The sequence below is a fragment of the Egretta garzetta genome, unplaced genomic scaffold (genome assembly GCF_000687185.1).
Source record: "Egretta garzetta isolate BGI_Z169 unplaced genomic scaffold, ASM68718v1 scaffold34, whole genome shotgun sequence".
Lineage (NCBI taxonomy): Eukaryota > Metazoa > Chordata > Aves > Pelecaniformes > Ardeidae > Egretta > Egretta garzetta.
The window spans coordinates 2903892-2925636 of record NW_009259586.1 but is presented as its reverse complement, the minus strand read 5'-3'; the positions used below and the strand labels follow the sequence as shown (position 1 = coordinate 2925636).

Below are 21745 nucleotides of genomic sequence, written 5' to 3'. Positions count from 1 at the left end.
TTTGAGGACCCTTTAAAACCGATAAAACCATTAAAAAGCTAATCTTCCAAAAACCAAAAAAAAAAAAAAAAAAAAAACACAAACCAAAAAAAATAAAATAAAAAAAAAAGAAAATAAAAAAGAAAAATAAAGAAGTAATGCACAAGTTTCCTGATCCAAGCAGGCAGGGAGCACAATGTTCATATAATTTTTAAAACATACTTGAAGTGTATGTTATTCCATTGTCTTTCTTCCTTTCAAAACAATCAAAAACATTGATCTTTTTTTAAACATAAAGCGATTTTTTAATATATAAAGCACTCTTCAAACATCTATTTCTTTTGAGTCCATTATTTGGTAAATATGTAACTGCTACACATTAGATTAGGTATTTTCTTCTTTCTTACTGTCTTTTTTTTATTTTATTTTGTTTTTTAATAATATCTTCAGTGCTAGGAGTTGGGTTTTAAAAATACATGAAATGGTGTGGAGTTGCTCCTCGGGAAACCCGGCTTTCCTGAGACATCTTCCACCATGTGCAAGATAGTGATCACAAAGTTTTCGCCACTTCGACGAAGAGGAGGAAAACAACAACAAAAATAGTACACAGCAATGGCCAAAGGAAAGGAGAATACAACAACACTGTTCAATCCCAGAGCTCTGAAGTAGCATATCTTCATTCTGAAAATAGTTTTCTTTACGATGGAAGTCTTTTTTTTTTTCTTTTTTTTTTCTTTTTTTTTTTTTTAAATTCCTTTTTTGTGTTAAAGTTTGAAGGAGAAAAAAAGGTCTGTAAACAGGTGGGAGCCAAAACTCCTGGCTCCTCCAAAAGCAGTCAAAACCTATGTCCAAGTGCTTGTTTCTGTTCCTGCTTGCAAGGGAACCATCCACTCTTTACAATTATCTATGGCCACATTTCAAAGAGAGTTGGTTTTTTTTTTTTTTTTTTAAACTTTATATTCCGAATGGAAAAACGGTGCAATACTCCGGTAATAATTTTCTTGCATTAGTCCACAATAAAAAGCCGCTAAAGGTAGATATACATATTATTCTCCAGAGATACACACTGTAATTTTTAAAATGCGGTAAGAGTCCTTGAGTAAACATTTACACGTGAATTGTCGCCGGCCCCTTCTATCAGTTTCTTTCTTTTTTTTTTTTTTTTCTTTTTTTTTTTCTTTTTAACATTATAGGATTAGCTACGAGAAGGGCTGCGGACACTCAGTGCAAAGTTAGAAGCTAACAACAATTAAACATTTGACCAAGGAGCAAATAAAAAGCATATACTGAATAAAAGGAAAAAAATTCACACTTTTAGTTAAACCACGCATGGGCACACGCATCCACGCGCACACGCATCCACACTCGCATACATACAGCTCTTCCAACAAAAACATATAGTCTGAACTTTAAAAAAAAAAATTCTTAGAGCCTGTTTTTTGTGTACTGATGCTGACCTGGAAGTGTAATAATTAGACTTAGAAAGTGTTCACATTTTGTTATTGGCCTGCTGGATTCAAGTATTTGCATGTTGATATGTTTTTTTTTTGTTTGTTTGTTTTTGTGGGGGTTTTTTTGTTTTTTTGTGGGTTTTTTTGGTTTTTTTTTTTGTTTTTTTTTAATATTTTTTGGGATTTAAAAAATGGCATGAAAAAGTAATGAAACAAGGGTAATGTGCATAGGCAGATCCATGGGAGTAGTGGACACCGAGATACCCCAACCTTGCCCTCCCTCCCCCCCGCTCAACCTGTACAGTCGATAGTTACCGTTCCGATTCATGACTTTTCTGTACCAATGGTAAATATCACACTTCACCCTTTCTGATTATTGGGTCCGCCTCTGGTAATGTGCATAATAGTCACAGGCTCATTTTAAATAGGCTTTCATTTCCCCCTTCCCCCCGCCCCCCAGCTGATAAAATATCCTTTTCCAGCCCAAATTCTGAAAAGTGCCCTTCATGATAGACCTATTCTAAGCAGCTTTTATACTTTGTTTTTAAAATCACCATACAAACATAAAAAGACAACATAAAACAAAAAGCCATGAAAAAAATAAAACCTGTCATTAGCATGTGACACTGACCAAAAGTAGCCCATACTGTTTCATCAACAGTTCACAAGGACTTCTGCAGTTTCATATTCGATATTGGACAGAGGTACTAAAAAGGGCTGCCAGTCTGATCTGTTAAAGCTGGATTCTTCATCAAGCCCGGGACTGGAAAGGGTTACAATTTTTTTTTTTAATTTTTTCCTTTAGTGCTGATGATTGTTATTTCCATTTTGTTTCTCTTGTTTCCTAGATGGACTCCCCACTGAGAAGATCACCTGGAAGAAGAGTATTCAAAGGTGTCGGGCTTCCGATAACTCTGCCGTCGTCGGTACTGGGGGGTCCCCAAAGGCTGCTGGAGTACTGAGGCACCCCACCCCACAGCAGGTCGCTGCTCCCCTTGCCCCCCAGGCAGGGAGTGTTCCAGTGGCCGGCGTCGTTGCGCACCAAGCCGTGAGAGCTGCTGGAGGAGCCCAGGCGAGTCTGGTTGGTTCCAGTGTTGGACTGCCAGCTGGAGGTGGGCGGCAGCGGCTGGCCTTGTGCTAAGAAGCGGTTGACTTCTTCTTCACCAGCGAACTCGGCCAGGATGGTAGTGTTTCCCAGGACACACCTGGGGACAAAAACAAAAGGTGCAGTGACATGGAAACAGGGGGTGCAAAGGGCGCTCTCAGAAACATCCGAGATGGGTATAAATCCATCTTCCCCCAAGCTGAATCTGAGATGAAGATTTAGGCCACATCTGCTCACTTTCAGCAGTCCCAGCCTCTTGAACAAAGACTTCTCTGCCCTATTTTCTATTTACCTTTCTACATCCGCAGGCAAACACACAAAGCCATACGTGTGGAGAGCACCTCATTTAACTGTACTCTATTTAGGCATAAAGGTACAAGCACACCAGCAGTATATCAATAACAAACGATGCCAACAATGACTCATTTCTTATAATACATTTTAAAAACTATTCTCTCCACATTAATTTGTCAAAGAATATATTCTAGTATTTAAATCCTGTAACAGATTTGATTGTTTGCTGTGTATTGTAAAATCAACTAACCAAGAAAATAAGTGTCTGTCTGTCTGTTTTTTTTTTAAAAAAAATTTGCCAGATATAAGAGCAGAATAAAATTCAGTCACCTTGCAGCTCAGGATGTTTACAGCCACCACACCTGACAGTAACTTTTTAGTTACAGCAAAGACTGAAATGCTGTTTGTAAGTCCATGCTCAAGCACTGACAACGCTGCCTCCCTTCCCCACTTTTACTTCTGCATGGATGTCGCAGCTTTTATTATTTCTGAGTACTGGGCAGTGGGACCTGCAGTAATTATGGCACTTTGCTTTATGTAAAAGATAAGATACAAAATACAGATGTGACAATGCATCGTATAATGCAGCAAAGCAAGCTCTGGACCATGAGGTGTGTAATTCCTCTTCCTTTTTTGAGTATTATCAGAAGACTTGGAGACTCAGGAGGACCAGAGAATCCTTTTTTCACATGCAACCAACAAGTATGCTTTCATACCTTAAAGGTCTTATCCCATCACAATGTTTAACATTAACTCTTCAATGCACAGTTCAACTTTTCTGCATCTAATGCTTATCCCTGCTTTTATTTAAAGATATACTTTAAACCCAGTGGCTGTGTTGGGAACGCATTTCCCACATCTGCATTTTACAAGTTGATCTCTGCTTCGATACAACTCACCACTCCTCCTGCACAGGTGAAGGTTTTGCCTTCTTCCCCATTTCCTGAAAGCTCGCTTTAATAGTATGTTTAAAGTTAATTTCCTTTGTATATGTTTGTCAAAAGTAACTGCAGGACTAATGCAATGGATGCAGAATTCTTCCAAGAACCTAGCACTTTTTTTGTTCTAGAATTTATCTGCAACCTGAGGTCTTTTAAAGAAGAATGGAAGATAAATCTACCTGGCACTGTCTGCCTAAATCTCTAGGTTCTCTGTATTAGTTCAGTCTCACCGTTGCGTGGCAATGGTACCTCCCAACAGAGACATTAACAACTGCGCTTTCGTTGGAATAAAACCATGTTTGTAATGGCTATTCCCCCTCCGCCTGACCGCAGCCTCTGGTTTGGAAGCCATCAACAAGCAGGGTTTGTGCAAATGCTCCTTGCTGAAAATCACATTGGAAGAATTTCTACCTTTCTGAAATATGTAAGTGAAGAGATGCAAACGCAGTCTTTGAAAACTACGCGTCCTTCAGAAAATTTTACATTAGTTTTCAAAAAATATTAATCGCTGCTGCTCCTAATTTCTACAGCAAAAACCCCAAGCATATAGGCAAGCTATTCTCACATCAAATCAGATGGGATCTCAGACTGTTGGCGCTGCGATGTATTTTCCAGTGATCAACTCCATGTAAACATGTATCTGTGAAACAGATAGTGGCTGATATCTCTTGGAACTCTAATACTGTCCCATTGGCTTCCATAAATCCCATTGTATTTTGTCATTGTCACCCTGCCAGCAAACCAAACACATATAGCTCAACCCTTTTCATTCAGAAAGGTCCATCCTGTCCTGGCCAGCAGTGTAACTATCGTTGGGCCCTGACCTATTAAAAAAACAGTTTAAACGGAGGCCTTCCAGATCACTGATAATCACAGAATCATAGAATGTTTTGGGTTGGAAGGGACCCCTAGAGGTCATCTAGTCCAACCCCCCTGCAGTGAGCAGGGACACTGCTAACTAGATCAGGTTGCTCAGAGCCCCGTCCAACCTGGCCTTGAATGTTTCCAGGGATGGGGCCTCCACCACCTCTCTGGGCAACCTGTGCCAGTGTTTCACTACCCTCATTGTAAAGAATTTCTTTCTTATATCCGGTCTAAACCTACCCTGCTTCAGTTTAAAACCATCCCCCCTTGTCCTGTCACAGCTGTCCCTACTAAAAAGATTTTCCGCATCTTTCCTATAGGCCCCTTTTAAATACTGAACGGCCGCAGTCAGGTCTGCCCACAGCCTTCTCTTCTCCAGGCTGAACAACCCCAACTCTCTCAGCCTGTCCTCAAATAATGTAGAGACATTGCCATGTACATATTTAAAATAAGCACTTATCTTTAAACTCACATATTAATTTTGCCTTTGGCATTATTTCTTTTACCTGATGCCCACACCTAAAGTGATGTAGCTAAAATGGGTCAATTTTTCACCTCCAATTGTTCTGAATGCTGCTTTGTAGTATTTAATTAAGGAATGGTCAACAGTTAAAAAAGCAACATGGTCATTAATATAATTATTTTTACTAGAATTCTGTTAATCAGGTTCATAATGGGAAAGTAGTTGCAACTTTACATACGGAGTAACCATTGCTCCTGACTAAGTCCAGGAAAGGCCAACAGGCCAGCACTACAGCTGGTTCCAAATGTTGTTTCTGCTATGCTCAGTATTTTTCATTATACTCATGCTAGAACCTGTTGATGAAGAAAATTGCTTTCCAGCTCTAAGCACCTAAGTATTCTTTTGGAACATCAGCCTTCATAGTCTTAATCCTCCCTAATGTCACTTCTTTTAGCACGCAAATTCTCCAGCTCTTGTGTAGTATGCCAGTTGGTCCCATGGATTTTAAAACACCTAAAAAGCACATTTTGTTGTCGTACATTTCTTCCATAATTCTTTTAAAAAAGGTGACCACCAAGAACACATTCTTTATCATCCATTTTGTCCTTTCTGTTGCTCTCTAATTCTTATCACATCTTACAAATGCTTTGCAGTCTTAGAGGTGGCAAATCCTTACTGAGCACGTTATTAATGGTGAATATCTATTACCAAGTTTTGTAATTTGGTAGTATATGAGTACCTAGCCCCCAATTATTTTTTCTCTCTCTCTCATTAGGTAATTTCCAAGATCAGATTAAACTAACTCGTGATCAGTTCCGAGTCCTAGCAAATAAATGCCTAAGAAAATAGTTACGAAGATAAAACGGGCTTCATAACAAAGCAAAGAGAGCAGAAACGTACATATGCAGAGACTTTTGGGCCTTGGCTGCTTCTTCCTTGGAACTGTATCGGACCACAGCATTCCCTTGCGTCAGGTTCAAGTGGAATGTTATCAGAGGGCCGTGTTGCAAACACAGTGTCCGCAGTGTGGAACCATCAATCTGGTGAGAGGGAAGGGGGGAAAAGTTATCTGTATTTTCGGGATTTTACTTTAAATGCTTGTTAACTAAGCAACTTTTAAAAGCTAAGGAGTAAGTACAGGTGAAAGGAAAAAAAAAGTTTCTCTTCCATAAGAAAAATTTTATAGACTTATCACTGCATGAGACATCCTGTCATCTTCACTGAGTGAGACTCCCCTACAGTCCCGTGCACAGAATTTCCCAGTGTAAGCGATACAAATGATATTTATCACTAGAAGTCCACAGAAGTCCAGGAATAAGTCAAAAGAAAAACACATTGTTCATAAATATAACCACATTTTCCCCAAGATTTATTTGGATGTCTACATTCAAGGCTTTGTGACTTCCTTGTGAATGACTACATGGAGGACTAGAGGATTTGACAGACTTAGGAGAACCACCAAAAAAATAAAAAACCCCAAACCATAGGAAAAGCAGATTTTACATCTCTGTATCTGCTTTAAAACATCATTCACCTCTGAACTTACACATACATAAATGGTGTACACTGAGTGACTAATTACAGTCTTCAAAGTTCATTTTTGATGTGACAGCACTTTGAAAACAGGCCACTTTGAAAAAATTCCCTGCAGCGGACAGACACTTGTAATAAACGCAGAATAACTATTTTACCTTCAAACGAACCCAATGACCAAGGCTGATAAATGTTCTGTCATCTCTGAAACGTGACAAGTCTCTTTTTGTAACTAGTTATGTACAATTCCATTTACCTGGGGTGTGAGGTTTCGAAGAACCAGCCAGCTGCTTGTTCTCCCTGAGCTGTCAGTACTCCATGCAGAGCCTACAATACAAATTCCACAACAAAACACATTTTATCATGATGTGGAGAGCAAGAAGAAAACTTCGCTGGAATCACCACATCCTAGCAAGCGTTACTGCTACTGAGAACAAATCCTACAGCAGTTTCCTCACATCTTGATTTATTGTAGTCTTCGGGATGAAAGGTTGCTGAATGAAAACCTGCTTTTGTTACATTTAGAAGACCTGTGGCACTTTTCACATTCCCACAATAACTATTAGAAAACTAGCAGATGCAGGTATGAGCCTGCAACAAACTGCATCTTCAGGTTACATTAGAATTAATCTAAAGACACATTTTAAAAGCAATTCAGATGTCCAAGCTCAGATTGCTGCTTGCTATTAAAGATTTTTATAGCGCTGCAGCATTCTGCTATCTTGCCAATGAAAGATTAATGTATATGACTTATTCAAAACCAGATATTTCTGCACTGACAATGTTCTGATTAAAGATACAAGGACATAACCAACAAAGCCTGCTTTACCAATGTCAGCCTGGTGTTTTACAATGAGAAACTGTACAAGCTTGATATTTATGAGTGGCATTTGAGAAACTGCAGTACTTCTGTAGTCACATGCATGGCCACACTCAGGCTCCAGACAGAATCCTGGCACCAGCAATATCTGCCCACCAGGTGGGGCTTTGGTGAAGAAAACCGACAGAAAATAAAAGGCAAGAAGAGGGAAGACCATTTAATTCCCAGCGTAGTGAAAGCAGATTAAGAAAATAGTCAGCTTTATAAAATAGGTGTAATACTTTTGAAGCTGACAATACTTCACAAAAACCCATCATCTAGAAAAACACATATTTATATAGCTACATCTGTGGTTTCTCTCATTTGTATTTAAGCAAAACAATGACATCTAAAAAAAAAAAAAAAGTCTGCATAAAAAAATTAAGACATTCCCTGAGGGCCCTGCAATGTCATCAGGTCCTAAATGCTTCACATCCATGCTCAAAAAATGTGTTCTGTATTAAATTCCATGGGCTGATTCGCTCATCTTGAAGCCTTGTAGGCAGTTGAAGAAAACAAGACAGACATTTAAAAGGCGTTCTTAGAAATTTAGGAAATGGGAAAAAAAATCCTATTTGAAGTTAAATAACTTGGTCATTCCTAGGTAAAATTACTGGTATGACCACCCGAAAGATGACAGCTTCACTTACAACTTAATCTGACTAAAATAAACAGACACGAGCTTCACCCCCCAAACAGACCCACTCTACTTGTATTAAACCCCAAGTTTCTGGAGCCTAATACACAGCTGTGGGGTGCCTCGCTACTGTAACATAGGATAAAAGCAAACAAAGAAGGCACTGTGGTGTTATAAAACACAGAAGTCGAGAGTACCAGAGGAGTAAGAACTGGTCCAACCCAGGGGACTGGCACCCCATGTAGATGATGGCTTGGTGTTTGTTAAGCCTGGAGGTGGTCTCGTAGGAGCTGTAGTGTTTCTGGGTACCTTCCATAGTTCATGGGATAGAGAGGCTTGTGTGTGAGAGATTGGGCCAGAGGACCACGTAGACTTGATGTCTGACAATTTACCTGCAATAGAAAAAAAAAAAAAAAATTTGTGTATTTTCAGTTAGCCACACCTGTTAAACCAAGCAGGATGGGTAGTCATCGAGCTTTTGCATTGATTATATTCTTCATACTTTTCAGGAGAGAAGGGAATAGCATTCTGTACCATCCAGTGATATAAATCCTAACACTTTTGAACCTACTTACCCTAGTATTTACATTTTCAAAGAATTTTGGTTTTAATGAATCTCACAGCACTTGCTACATATACAGTTCCTTTTTAAAAATCTCCATTTTGCTTTCTTATAAAAGATGATACATGAAAAAAAGACCAGAAAATGGACTTAAGTGTTTGAAATTTAATTTCATCAAAATCGTAATGAAACACTTCAAGATTGTCTCTCTCAAAGGTTTAATAGAACTTCACCGCTTTTTCTTACACAACTCATTTTATCTAATATAAAGTAACTAGTATATCCATATGTTCTTCTGATATATTATTAAAATTCCAAAGATCAAAGACGAACAAAAACTGTATCTCTGAATATTCAAAGTAACGCATACTCTTTTTTCCTAGTGTCTTTGAGAAAAATGAAGTCTTCAGAAGATTAGACCATACCACAAGCTGGTCACTCTTTGTAACTTTGTACTGTTCAGTTTATTATTTCCCTACTTGGTTTTAAAACTATCTTACTACCATTCCTGCCAAACCAGAGTTTTATGAAATAATACAAAAGGCCGAGAATTAACAAATACAGTTTAGCATTCAGAGTGGCAGACAAAATTGATTCAAATTATGGATACAAAAAAAACCCCCTTTATTCACCTTTAGACTCACACATCCCTGCCTTTCTTCCTTGTACCAGCATATGTTGTGAAATTAGAGTCCAATTTCCTTGTCACAGCACAGTCCCACCGTTACTAACATTAGCAGTATGTTTGACTGGAACGGACTGAAACGGTCACATCACTGCATCTTCTGCCAGAGCAAGTGATATTGCGATTATGCTGCCTTAATGCTGATTGCAGACAGTAAGAAAATACTTGGTCTGACAAAGTCCAAGATGCAAAAATCTTGTGGATTTTTTTAAAACCAGGCTTGACCTGGCAGATTAAGCTTATACCGAATCAGCGCTTTGCATCAGGCGGCCATTGAGGTTTTTTTATTAGACCTAAAGCCAAATTTACCAGTCACCAAATCACAGCCTGTTATGTACACACACACTCCTCAGATTGCCTCTATTTATCTGTATCATTTAACTCAATGATTTTATACTGAATCACAAGCATTTAAAGTGAAAGGGCAACCATTCTCCCATCTTTTGCAAACTGTAGCGACAAAAATAATTTGACAATGATGAAGACATTAACAAGGGTAAAATGGTGGGGGGAAAGGGAGAAAGTCTGAGTTGTAGAACTCAGAGCAGCTCAGCCTGCGATGCAGCACATGATACATGCACATTACCACAGATTAGATGTTGCTATGTCACTACTTCTCATGGGGTTAACACAAAGATTAGATGACACTGCAAAAAAATAAAAAGCAAATAAAGCAGAAATGCATGGCAGAGAAAAGAAAAGCAAGCCATTCCTTTCTTTTCCTGTCACTGGAGTAAAACATTTCAAACAAACTCTTTTTGTGTTGCATTCTGCAGTATGACCTAGAGGTTGCACCTTCCTTTATTCAAAGTGGAGGGTTTTCATTTATTAGATCTGAAAAGGCTAATACAATCCATACAACAGCCCCAACACATTTTTATAATGGGACAAACTGGGTATTTAGGAAGCCAGTTAGCAAGCAAAGTTTCCATGATTTGCAGAGAGATGCTCCAGAATTTAAAGCTCATTAAAAAGAACGGGGTAATTATTTAGCCATCTACAAGCTCAGTCACAAAGGATAGCACATTCAGGCTTGACTACTGAAAGACATTTAAGAGCCCCAAGCCCAATCCCTCCAGGGTCATGCAGTGTACCTCCTTGAGGTACTACGAAACTTTCTCCTGAGCTGAAGATGGTTCACTTTTAACAGTGAGTTGATTAAAAATTTCCTATCGGCTCTTACTGGAAGGGTCTAGGAGGGGTGTTTCTACTGAGGTCCTACACAATATTGCTCCTCAAAGTTGCAACAGAAATAGTCATTAAGAGATCTTGATGCCAATACAGAGTGACAGCACTTGGCATCAAGTGGAATAAATACATTTTTCCTTAGCACAATTCCAGGCATACCATCCAACGCTCACCACTCGAGCTGCCAGGAGAGCTGCCTACCTAGCACAGTACTGAAAAAATATGCTTCTGTCTATAGTAGTAGTAGCTGGGAAAGTAACTGGGAAAGCACTTTCTAGGGCCTTTTCTCAGAATGCAGAAGGATGCGAAAGTAGAAAGGCCATTTTTCGTACCTGCAATGCTAGGTGCGGATGCAATGCTGCTGAAAGAGCTACTGTAGCCGGAGGCACTAAGCGGCCAGGCACTCGATGAAGGCAGCGTGGCATTCTGAGATGATGTTGGGGATGACCCTGCAGAACCAGCAGAGAAGCAACTAAGAAAGATGGGCATAATGATGTTTGGTGTGACATAAGCAAATCTATTATGTGCAAATACAAACCATGCAAGGCATTTTCCTTAATCAGCCTGGTCTCTGAAGTCTAGGAATGAAATGTTATAGAAAGCATGATAAAGTGAAGCAGAAGTCTTTAGTAGAAAAGAAAAGAAAGCTGGCACAGTAGCAAATGCACCAGCGCCTGTGCAGAAGATAAATTCTGCATTTCCTTTAAGCTATGTGACTCTCTCAAAAAAATCAGTGTTAAACTGTTTAGTCTCAAGGAACAGGCTTCATTTATAAAGGTGCTCTGCTGGCTGACTACTTAAGCAATGGTAACTGTAGATGAGCATAGATGTGTATGATAAACTAACCTCTTACCATGGGTGATTTGTCCTAAATTACTCGAGGTAAGCACTTCTCTTACATCCTAATGCCCACAAACATCTTTAGATTTTTGCACTTCCAGTAAAGCTAAGATATATTTTAGCAATCTCTTCTCAAACTGATAACATTAAATGAAATAGCCTGAAACCATCTTGGTAAATCACTTACAATCTGAGGAGCTATCTAAGCATACGTACCATTTCCTTACTGGCAGCAAATGAAAGAAACTGAACACAAAATAAAATATCTTCATTATAAAGACCAGAAGAGCTAGAAGTATTCTCTCTAGCCACCAACAAAATTAAATGTGTATCCTAGGTGACTTATCATTCCTGACATACATAGATGGGCTGTGATACTGAAACACCTTGAATTGACTGATAAAAATAGGCGAGTTCTTTGGAAAAGAGCGCTGTACTGAGGTAGAAGGGAGGAAGTAAAAGGACCGTCTCATCCCTCACAGCTCAATAAAAAACACAGGCTATGTTTTCAACTGGAACAGCAACCAACCAAACTTTACCTTATCCAGACTCACTGTGCTCCAAAGGATACCAATACAGACATCAGTCTCAAGTAAACTCTGTATCAAGGCCTTCTCTGGAAATAATTTATTTCCCAGGCAGGAGTGAGGGAATTATATCGGATTCAAAGGCCTGTATGCCCACAGAGCTGAAACCACTCCTGATTCCATGTGGCTTAGACTTTCAGCTCACAGTAGCTGACCCTGGAAAGGTTCATTAGCAAACAGGGTAAACCAAAAATCAACCCAAAAGCTTAGGTTTTGTCTGTTTCTAAGTGTACAGTGCAAGGACAGTATACACCACAGTCTAGCCCTCTAAATGGAGGTCAGCTCTGCTAACACAATCCACGTCCTTCAAGTTGCAGTATTCAAAGACAGCTTCTGCCTGGCAGCCTGTCATGAAAACCCCAATCTCATATGGAGGGGTACTGACAATAACAGATAATTTTACCTAGAAGCAAACAGCTGGGTTATACAAGCATAAAGAAACAGATTCAGCAACCGCTTTTTTTTAAAAATTAAAATTATATTATTAACAAGCTGAAAAGCTAATGAGGAAAGGAAGCATACATGGGCCCCTACAGTCACTGCTTTTCAGAAGGGTTTGGCTCCTGGGGGCCTGTTTACTTCTGCAAAGATCATCTATACTGATCCTCTCTAAGTAACGTTCATTCCACAGACAGATGATACACCAACAGAGCTAACGGATACTTTCCTTCCATAAAGAAGGAAGACCTGTAGTCGGTATCATCTAACTTACAGGCATAGCTCTGTAAGGCTAGGCTTTTGGCCTAAAGGGAGTATTTATTGGGTGCACCGTATCTGAACTGTGACTGAATTACGTCTTTATACTTTTCTTTTTATAACTTCAACCAACCAGGTTGCCTGCCCCCTGAAGTACATTTAGGTCATTACAAGTTACTCATGCACACAAATACTTTATGTTTCTGCTTAAATAAAGATTGCTTTCTGGTAAGAGACAACTAAAATCATTCAAGGCAATGAAACCCCCTGCCTCCTTTCCCTCACATTTCACATCCCTTCACCTGAGTTAACGAGCCCAGAGCTGGAACCTCGTTTCAAGGAGAGCTCTGATTTACAACCTACACAGGTATCACAGATGTAACTGCTAGAACAAAATCCATTTTTTTAATCCTGACAGGCCCTTCTTGACAACCTGATTATACTATTCCTGTGCATATCAGAGTGTTCTAATGGAGTGCAGATAACTTGCCTATTTCGGCATGCTGATGACAATTAAACCAAACCACCCTTCCCTTGATCCACTTTCAATACACCTAGTTAACAAGGAGCACGGTCCCGATGGTTTATTGTTTTGGAGAGTACCCTTTTAATTCTGGAGTAAGCACTGCCAGGACAAAAGGAATGGAAATGGCACTGGGAAATACTAGTTTACTAGTCATTTCCCTATTTTTTCTTTTCTTTGATGGTTCTGGGGATAAAACAGCTCTAATTTATTTTGCTGATTGATCTATGACAAAGCTACAATTAATTAGTGTGACAGAAGCCTGCTGCCTCAGCAACAACTGTGGAACTTTTGTATTGTGTCCGCTGAGTATTTCACAAAGTATATACAAGAGGTTGGTCAGTATGGAGAGCAAATTCTTGTTCAAAAGAGTGTTACAGGTTACAAAATCTTCCAGTGACCACAGGAATTTATATTACATCTCACAGACTTTTCCAATATAAAAATATTCACATTCTCATGGAAAACCAGAAACTTCTTAGACCCATATTTAAATCAAGTATTTCTGGATTTTCAGTGAAAGTTCAGAGCAGAAACATGATTAGGATTACATGCAAAAATATACTACATCCATAATACATGAAATCAACTTTTTTGGAAAGAAAAAGAAAGTATATGCAGCTATGAACGTAATTTGTGTGTTTACCTCCACTCTTGAGAAGATAGCGATTAACATCCTGTATCGTGGTATTTATGGTAGGCCCAGTTGGAACACTCCCAGGAGTAACATCTGGGTCATTTTCAGGATCAATATTCTGCAGTCCTTTCCATGGCACTCCTGGATGAAACTCTGTTTCAAATACAATAAAAAGAAGAGTATATCAAGTCATAATTCTCCAAAGTTCCTGTGCATGAGAAGGCATGAGGATTCAATAAAACCAACAATAAGTTTTAAGGACATCAGTTTAACAGGAATGCTTTGTCTTTTGTTACCTGGTGGCCAGTTTATGCTGGAGCCATTGGAAATTTTATCACTATCAGTTTTGGCACGTGACCAGCTGTGAGGAACAGCTACGGGTGGACTGGCGGGCGATTCACTGTTTTGAATCAGATCATACCGGCCATAAGAGTCATCAATGGAGGACTTTCCCGGAGGACCAATACTTAAACCTCCAGGTATAGCACCTGTAATGAAGGAAATGAAAAGGCTTTGTTTAGGAGTGGGACTAATTTTGGGTATGGAATTTCATCAGTCCCTATATTTTGGGGTTTTTTTTCTTTTTTCTTTTTTTTTCTTTCTGTATTACAAAGATAAAAAAGAAAATTAAAATATGAACACAAGTAAGCAAGGCTTAACAGCCTCTGAAGCATTACTAGGAATTACAGCTGTGAGATACACCGCTGGTACAATGTAGACATTCAGGTCAAAGAAATTCACGTTACATTGCTGCCAAAAAGAGACTAAGTAAGTGATTCAAATCGTTACGCTGATGGTAAATAGGAATTTGCTGAGACAGCATTCTGAGGAGTATCACTGTAGGCAACCCTCTTCTCACCCTTCTCTAGGTATTCATTGCTGACAGGATGGATGATTTCAAATGGCTGTTCTCATGTTCCTACAAACTATCAAACAACAATTTGGCATAAGCAGTACAGCCACTTGCAGAATAAAAAACTATTGTAAAAGAAATAATTCATGCTGCTCATAATAAAATCCAGGATAAAATACAGTTAAGAGAACACCATTTTCTAACAGAATAAACTTGGTACAGGAAATAAAGGAATAAACGGCTCAGGATACTGGAGGCGTTAGGGATAAAGGTGTTCAAACAGATTAGCAATCACTTCTGGAAAAATATGAGGTTTGTGCTCCTAACTCCCAGGGTGGGTAATGATGTAATCCATCATGCCTTTGTATAGGACTGGCTGTGAAAGGCTGACGATACCGGGAAATTTGTAGGAGAAAGCCAATGTAAAGTTTTTTTGGATTGAAGGTATGCAGATCTGGAGTAAGGGGAAGCTTCTGGGACTTGTTTTGCCAACACTAATGGCTTGTTTTACTTGAACTCCATGTTCTGAGCAACGAAATTCAGCAAATGAAAAAAAACATTCCTACATTGCATGTAGGAAGCGATAGCTGCAAGAACCTCAATGCATTGCTGAATGTGACAGCAGAAATCATCTTAAAATTATCACAGTCTCAAAGGGCGCTCTGTACCAACCATTTATGAGCACTTACCGAAAATAGTAACATGAGAAAAAAAAAAATTACAATTGCAATATGATTCAAGTCTCAAAAAGCCAGACTGACACAGAGATTAATTGTGACATACCGTGCTTGCTGGAGTTCTGGTCAAGCGAAGAAGCAGCACTAGACAGATTATCCATTGAATTGGGGTGTGTCCACTGAGGAAGGCGAGACTGGGACTGAGAAGTGTCCTTCACTGACAAACCACCAGTAATGTCCATGTTATTTACATTCATGTTCGGGTTCAGTCCAGCTAAGGGGAAACAGGTTATTAGATATCCAGAATATACTGACGGATCAAAAGATGGCTTTAGAAATCCAGCTGAAGAAGTTATTAAACATGGATTTGCAGACATCTGTACGTATGTGCAGTAATTTACTATGCACAGACATCTGCACACATGTAGTTATTTACTATGCAGGTTTTCAACCTGCTGTCAAGAACTTTTGCTTTTATGTGAACACTGATGTAACTCCCATGAATTCAGATAATGTTAAAACTTTGCTAAAAGGAGGAAAAAAAACCAGTACGTAGGGATAATATTTTAAAGCTGTCAGTATTTCTACTTGTGGTCTCTTCACTTGTCTCAGAAAAGGCATTCCGGAAGAATGCACTGGAACGCTACGTTTAAACCACTGAAGAATTTGCAGCATTCCATTGCTAAGCCAAAATATTCCTCATGTCTCACCAGCACACCCCCATGATGCCTTATTTTGCTAACAACATTTTAAAAATCCCAAACAAAGCAACTAATTAAAAGGTCATACAAACAGCTGCTCTTCATCAGAGCAGGTATTGTACTATTTGGGCATATGTTTTGCACACATACAACAGAATCGCTCAGACTGTATTTAAGGAATAATTTTGACATGCTTCTTTCTGTGACATGAGTTTGTGTCCTTTTTGATATATAATCCTGGATGTTAGCAGAACACAAAAAGCTGAGCTATGATAAGAACCTCTTAGACTTAGCCCTTTAATTCATAAATTCTTTTGCCTTCTGATGCTCCCTGCTATAACAGCTCACTGTAGCAGTCAAAATTACCTTCTTAACTGCTGCATGGTAGATAAAGCTTGGCAATTCTATTGTACACAGTATAAAGAGAGTCACAAAGAGATTAAATTAATTTCTTTATGTCATCAATGAAGTCTGGAGCATACATCAAACAATCAGAGAAAACAGGTCTGAAAGGTTGTCTTGAAAAGCCTGTCACAAGGCTGAATTGATTATTTTGACATCAATCATATTTGACAGATCTGTGTCTAACCTACCACAAAGTGACCGGTGAAGATTTCAGAAACTTCCCCGATAATTTATTGCAGTACTCTACTTTGCTTAAGGCAAATAAGTGATCCTTAATGTTTAACTAGATCTCCCTTTATGCAACAAAAATCTATTACCTCTTGCATTAGCCACATGCAAGAAAACTTCTTCGAAGCCATCTTCCACATTTTTGAAGATTCCTGCATGTCTCTTAAGTCTTCTCTTTGGTTTGAAGTGAGCAGAAGATTTCATTTTTTCCTTAGCAGTCACGTTTTTGAAATATTTAACCATCTGCACAACACACTTTCTGCATTCCTTCAAACTGATCTGTGTCTTTTTTGAAATACATTCACCAAAACTGATGCCTTACCAGTGCTTATTAGAGTGGAAAGATGACTTTGCATGACTTCCACATGATATTCCTGTTTATCAATATGACATTTGTGTATTTTACAACCCGATGCTGTTAATAGATACTTAGTTTATAAATAGCAACATATGTAGATAGTTAATTAAGCAAATCTTCTGTTCTGATATTTGTAGGCAGAGCACAGGTGAGCAATTACAGCCCAGTCGAACAGCTACCAGATGGGCATGTAGTACCATGGTTTTGTTTAGGCATTTCAACATTATTTAATAAACACATATTTTGTATTTCTGTATTTATTGTATTGTAGAGCAAAATATTTAGATGCTGAAATAATGAAATACACTCCCTCTGTCCTTTTCACATGGAACCGCTTTAAGGAAGGACGCTTACCAAGAGGGTAAGGAGCAAAGGTGTTCGGTGAAGACTGTTGCTCTTTGGTCTGCAGGTCAGGTAGGCCGGGAGCCTGGGGATGGGGTGAAAAGCTATCCATGGCTGATTTGCCTGCAGAGGGGTGCAAAGATAGATGTGGAGGGGGAGGCTGCTGCTTCATAAGCAGGGCCTGGGCCAGCTGGCGCTGGTGCTGCTGGATCTGCTGCTGCATGTTATTGATTGTACGTGCAACCTGGCAAGAAAAAGAATCAATAAATGCTCAATTGAACAAGAAGACATTAGATTTCTTGTGCCTTTCTCTACAGTAAAATAACACAATAGATCTCTTTACAAATAAAAATTGACTGCATTAAGGGGTGAAGAGCTTTCCTCCAGTAACGGAATGCTGTGAAATAGCTTTATTACTTGAGCGCTCTTTCCTTTTCAATACTCAAGCCATGCACTGTATTATTGTTTCTAAGGATGCTTTAGCTGCTTTGGTATAACGAAGTACAATCTCTTTAAGCTATTGAAACCAAACTCTAATGGTGAGATTGAACTGGCAGGCAAACCTACTTGCTGCTCCTGTTGTCTCATGGGTCCGGAAACATTACGCTGAGCCTGTAACATCTGCTGCTGGATTTGTAAACGTTGGTACGCCTACAGGACAGAAATGAGAGGTCAGAGGTGCTTAGCAGGCACAGTAAGATCAGCAAGCTTGCCTGAACCGCCCCAGTACATTATAAATTAGAAAAGATAGAAAATTGGCGTTTTCTTAAACAGTCAATGAAGCAAAAGTAACAATCTTAAACAAATGTATTATAAAATACATTTGTAACAAGTCCAGTGTTTGTTGCTTTTTTTATTTTAAACCAAACATGTCAATAAAAAACCATAAGTTTGTAAGCAATAAGTGGTCATTAAAGATAGGAACCTATTATTTTTCTGAAAAAAACTGTAACGCAATGCAAAAATTAAAATAGAATTTTATAATACTATACAAGTAGGATAAATACCAACACTTATTTTTGTTTTGGCCATTTTGAGTTCTGACAACAATTTATACCTAATCAGTTGTGCTGCTTTATTTCAGAAAAATTCCATGATTTTAATGTGGTTAACTGAGCAGTAAATTTTTTTCAAGGTGTTTCTCTGAAACATGAATTTAAAATCCAAAGGAGCTCAGTACAGATAGTTTTCACGTAGCTGGGTACTGTTCAGTTATTACCAAGGCATGACATCAATGCTGTGCTCCTCAAAACCAGGAAACCAAACCAGAAATTAATAATAGTACCAAAAACTGTTACTAATAAAAGACTTTGACTATCACACTGAGATCAGCAACTAATCTAGTCTGTCATCCTCAATTTTACATTTAACCCTAGCAAATACTGACTTACTGTTAGCAGTATCTCTTTTTAGAATATTCTTAAAATCCAATTAAATATTTTCATACACACACACACACACACACGTGTAGAATTTGCAAATATAGCAAAAGTACACAACTTTTCAAAAACAAGTAGTTCTTATCACATGATGTGTTTAATATACATTCCATTACTTACAGGAAATTTACCCTACACTTTATTACTTAGTGAGGCAACTGAAGGAAGTTCCCCAGGCAACTGAGGTGACCAGCACTGCTGAGATTTCCCTCTCGTTATGTTGTGACGCAAATCTCCCAGTTGGTCAATCAGTTGCATACATTGACACGTAATACACAGATCAGTGCTGACTGAGAATATACTGTGTTACTCATACCAGTAGGAAGACAACTGACTTTTTAGTTCCACTGATCAGCCATAAAGGATAATTATCCCACAAATGACTAGTTATAAAGCCTGAGGCAAAACCCATGATTTTGTTTCTTTAAAAAGAAACTCTACCAAAGAAATCAGCATGTGATCATTTTAAAGATCTGTCACATCCATTAAAAAATTTAGTTAGCCATTCTCATATTTTATCTTCATGCCTTCAACTCTGATTTAGAGCTTATTTGCCATATCATTTAACTTACCAGCTGCAGCTGATAGAGCTGGTTCAACATCGTCATATGCTGAGGATTATTAATTGGCGAGGTTAACTGTGCAGGGCTGAGACCAATGTTTTTTGCTGCAAACTGCAAAAGCTGTGCTTGAACCTAAAAAAGAGCCATGTATTAAACATTGTAAATTTACTTTTAACACTGGTGACTGTGTAAGCCATTAGTAAGAGTCACAAGACATCAGCTGGCAAATATTACTGTTACCAGAAGAACAACCATGAACTACCAAAAAATTAACAAGAAGCTCTAATACAAATCTTAATAACCATACTCAAACATCTATTTATAGAAAAAGAGGCGAGAACAAACTCCTCAGCTCTCTAGAAACACTACTTTTTGCAAAAAGGAACACGAGAACGTGCCCACAGAGATAACGTACAGAATATACACGTGAGACCATCTTACCCACGTAACAGGCTTACTGGCTATTAAGTAAATCAACACAGACACAGCCAGACAACAGTAGCCGCAAAGCCTCAGGAGCATGACAGAATGCATACAGAGAGAAGAGTGCATATGGAAGTGTTCCAGGGAAAGACAAAACTCATGAGTGGAACTGTTGTCTAACCTGAGGGGATAGAAACTGAGGCACTTGAGCACGAAGACTAGGCTGGGATGAATTAAGAGGTTGCACTGGCGGTTGCTGCGGCTGTTGCATGGTCCTGGCTTGTGCTGCTCCGCTATTGCCAAACATACCCAGATTGCCACTCGGTATCTACAGCAGGACAAAAAAGACATTGGTGTTTAAAGACGTCACTCAACATATAACCTGGAAGTTACTCATCTGTGCAGTCTTTATCCTCAGTGATTCTGGCAGGTATAGATAAAGAACCCAATACACACAGGCTGTACTGACAATCAGGTTTAGAATTAGGCATGGCAAAGACAGCTATGTATCCAACAACATCCCAAACCTCTAAAACTTTGTACAGATGCCTGAACAAAAGGTAGCTGAAGTTGAAGATCCCTTTTATAAGGATGCATAACCTCACAGGGTCACAAAATGAACAATGAAAACTACTTGCCAAAAACATTTGTATTTGTGTAGCAAGGGACAGGAGAACGGAGTCATGAAACTCAGCATCCCGATCCTTAAATCATCTAGGCAGTTTTTATACTTAAGCCATTTTACAAAGCTCCTGGCAACAGACATGCTTTAGAGTGCAGTCTCCGCTTCTGAAAGATATGCTTAATGGGCTCTAAGTGCTGGACAAGTATTGCCGTTAGAAAACTAACTTTAAAAGAATACATGTAATAAAAGCCACCACAGAATGATACACAGAGTTTTTTCTGTGTTGTTATTTCTTATCTTTGCTGGAACTTCAACTTACGTGGCAAAAATAACCTTTTCATAATCAACAGTAGTTTATGACCTCTCAGTCTCGTGGTATTTATGAATTTTCCCCTCCACCTCCTTTCCTTTTCTCTCCTTTTCTTTCCCCTTCAGAATGTTCTACCGAGGGGCCAGAACACCCCTTTTGCCACAATGCTCTATTTGACCAGAAGAGCTAGAAGCACAGTTTCTTTCGTACCACCCGTCAGAGCCATGAGCTGTCTTGACACTTACAGCAGGATTTTCCCCCCACCACTTCTCACCTATCTCATCACTGAATAATTTCGCCAGCCAGGAAAGACGAATTAGAGCAATGCCTCTGCCTTAGAGTCTGTGACAATTAGCAATGCCTCAAAAAAAGAAACCTCACATCAATCAAGGCAGAGCTATACCAGGACGCAGCGGTATAAATCCATACTACTACAGTCTCTTCTCAGTGGATGCATGTAATTAGCAGGCTAATTACAACTAAGCAGTTGTTTTATGTCCTATAACGTGAAACATTTACACAGCAGGTAGCTTCTCCACTGATATTTCACGTGAACAAAGATGTTGCACCCACTTTCACTTTAGAGCAGGGTTTCCCCAGGGGAAGTGATGGGCGCTAGCAGCGAGTCCAAGAGAGCTGAAATTCAACTTGGGATCTCCCCCAACAGCCTTACCTGTCTAGAAGAATTCAAGTTTTGCATGCCCAGCCCTGAGGCAATCCCGCCCAGGGTCTGATTAGGGAGTGCACTGTTTGAAAGGGGGAGCTTCAGGCTTGGTGAAGGCAAAAATGGTGAAGTAGTGGGCTCTTCCACTAGGCCGCCATCCTGATTGGAGAAAGAAAGGGTGAGCTGTGTGCAGTGCCCAGGAGCAGGCAGCGCACCAACCAGTGTCCCATGGAAATATAAAAGGGCGTGGATGAATAAAAATATTTAAAAAAAAAAAAAAAAAAAAAGAAAGGCTGAAATAACAGGGACTGGT

The 21745-nt window shown here is 39.1% G+C and overlaps 1 protein-coding gene across 7 annotated transcripts in view; it reads right to left on the bottom strand.

The window, feature by feature from the left end:
* Positions 1 to 143: 143 nt before the first annotated feature.
* Positions 144 to 21745, bottom strand: part of TNRC6C (trinucleotide repeat containing adaptor 6C) — a 90129-nt gene continuing 68527 nt past the window's right edge. For 3 of the 7 annotated variants that reach the window (XM_035893333.1, XM_035893335.1, XM_035893332.1), the window contains 13 exons: positions 21442 to 21591; positions 20015 to 20161; positions 19420 to 19542; positions 17976 to 18059; positions 17421 to 17652; positions 15481 to 15648; positions 14141 to 14332; positions 13854 to 13997; positions 10894 to 11010; positions 8324 to 8518; positions 6887 to 6957; positions 5998 to 6137; positions 144 to 2635 (listed from right to left, as the gene is read on the bottom strand). In XM_035893333.1, the coding sequence (XP_035749226.1) occupies positions 2275 to 2635; positions 5998 to 6137; positions 6887 to 6957; positions 8324 to 8518; positions 10894 to 11010; positions 13854 to 13997; positions 14141 to 14332; positions 15481 to 15648; positions 17421 to 17652; positions 17976 to 18059; positions 19420 to 19542; positions 20015 to 20161; positions 21442 to 21591 (2124 nt within the window). In that variant the 3' untranslated portion in view covers positions 144 to 2274. Of the gene's footprint in view, positions 2636 to 5997; positions 6138 to 6886; positions 6958 to 8323; positions 8519 to 10893; positions 11011 to 12058; positions 12145 to 13853; positions 13998 to 14140; positions 14333 to 15480; positions 15649 to 17420; positions 17653 to 17975; positions 18060 to 19419; positions 19543 to 20014; positions 20162 to 21441; positions 21592 to 21745 lie in introns of those variants that run through there. The other 4 variants (XM_035893334.1, XM_035893338.1, XM_035893336.1 and 1 more) reach the window with 3 other exon arrangements.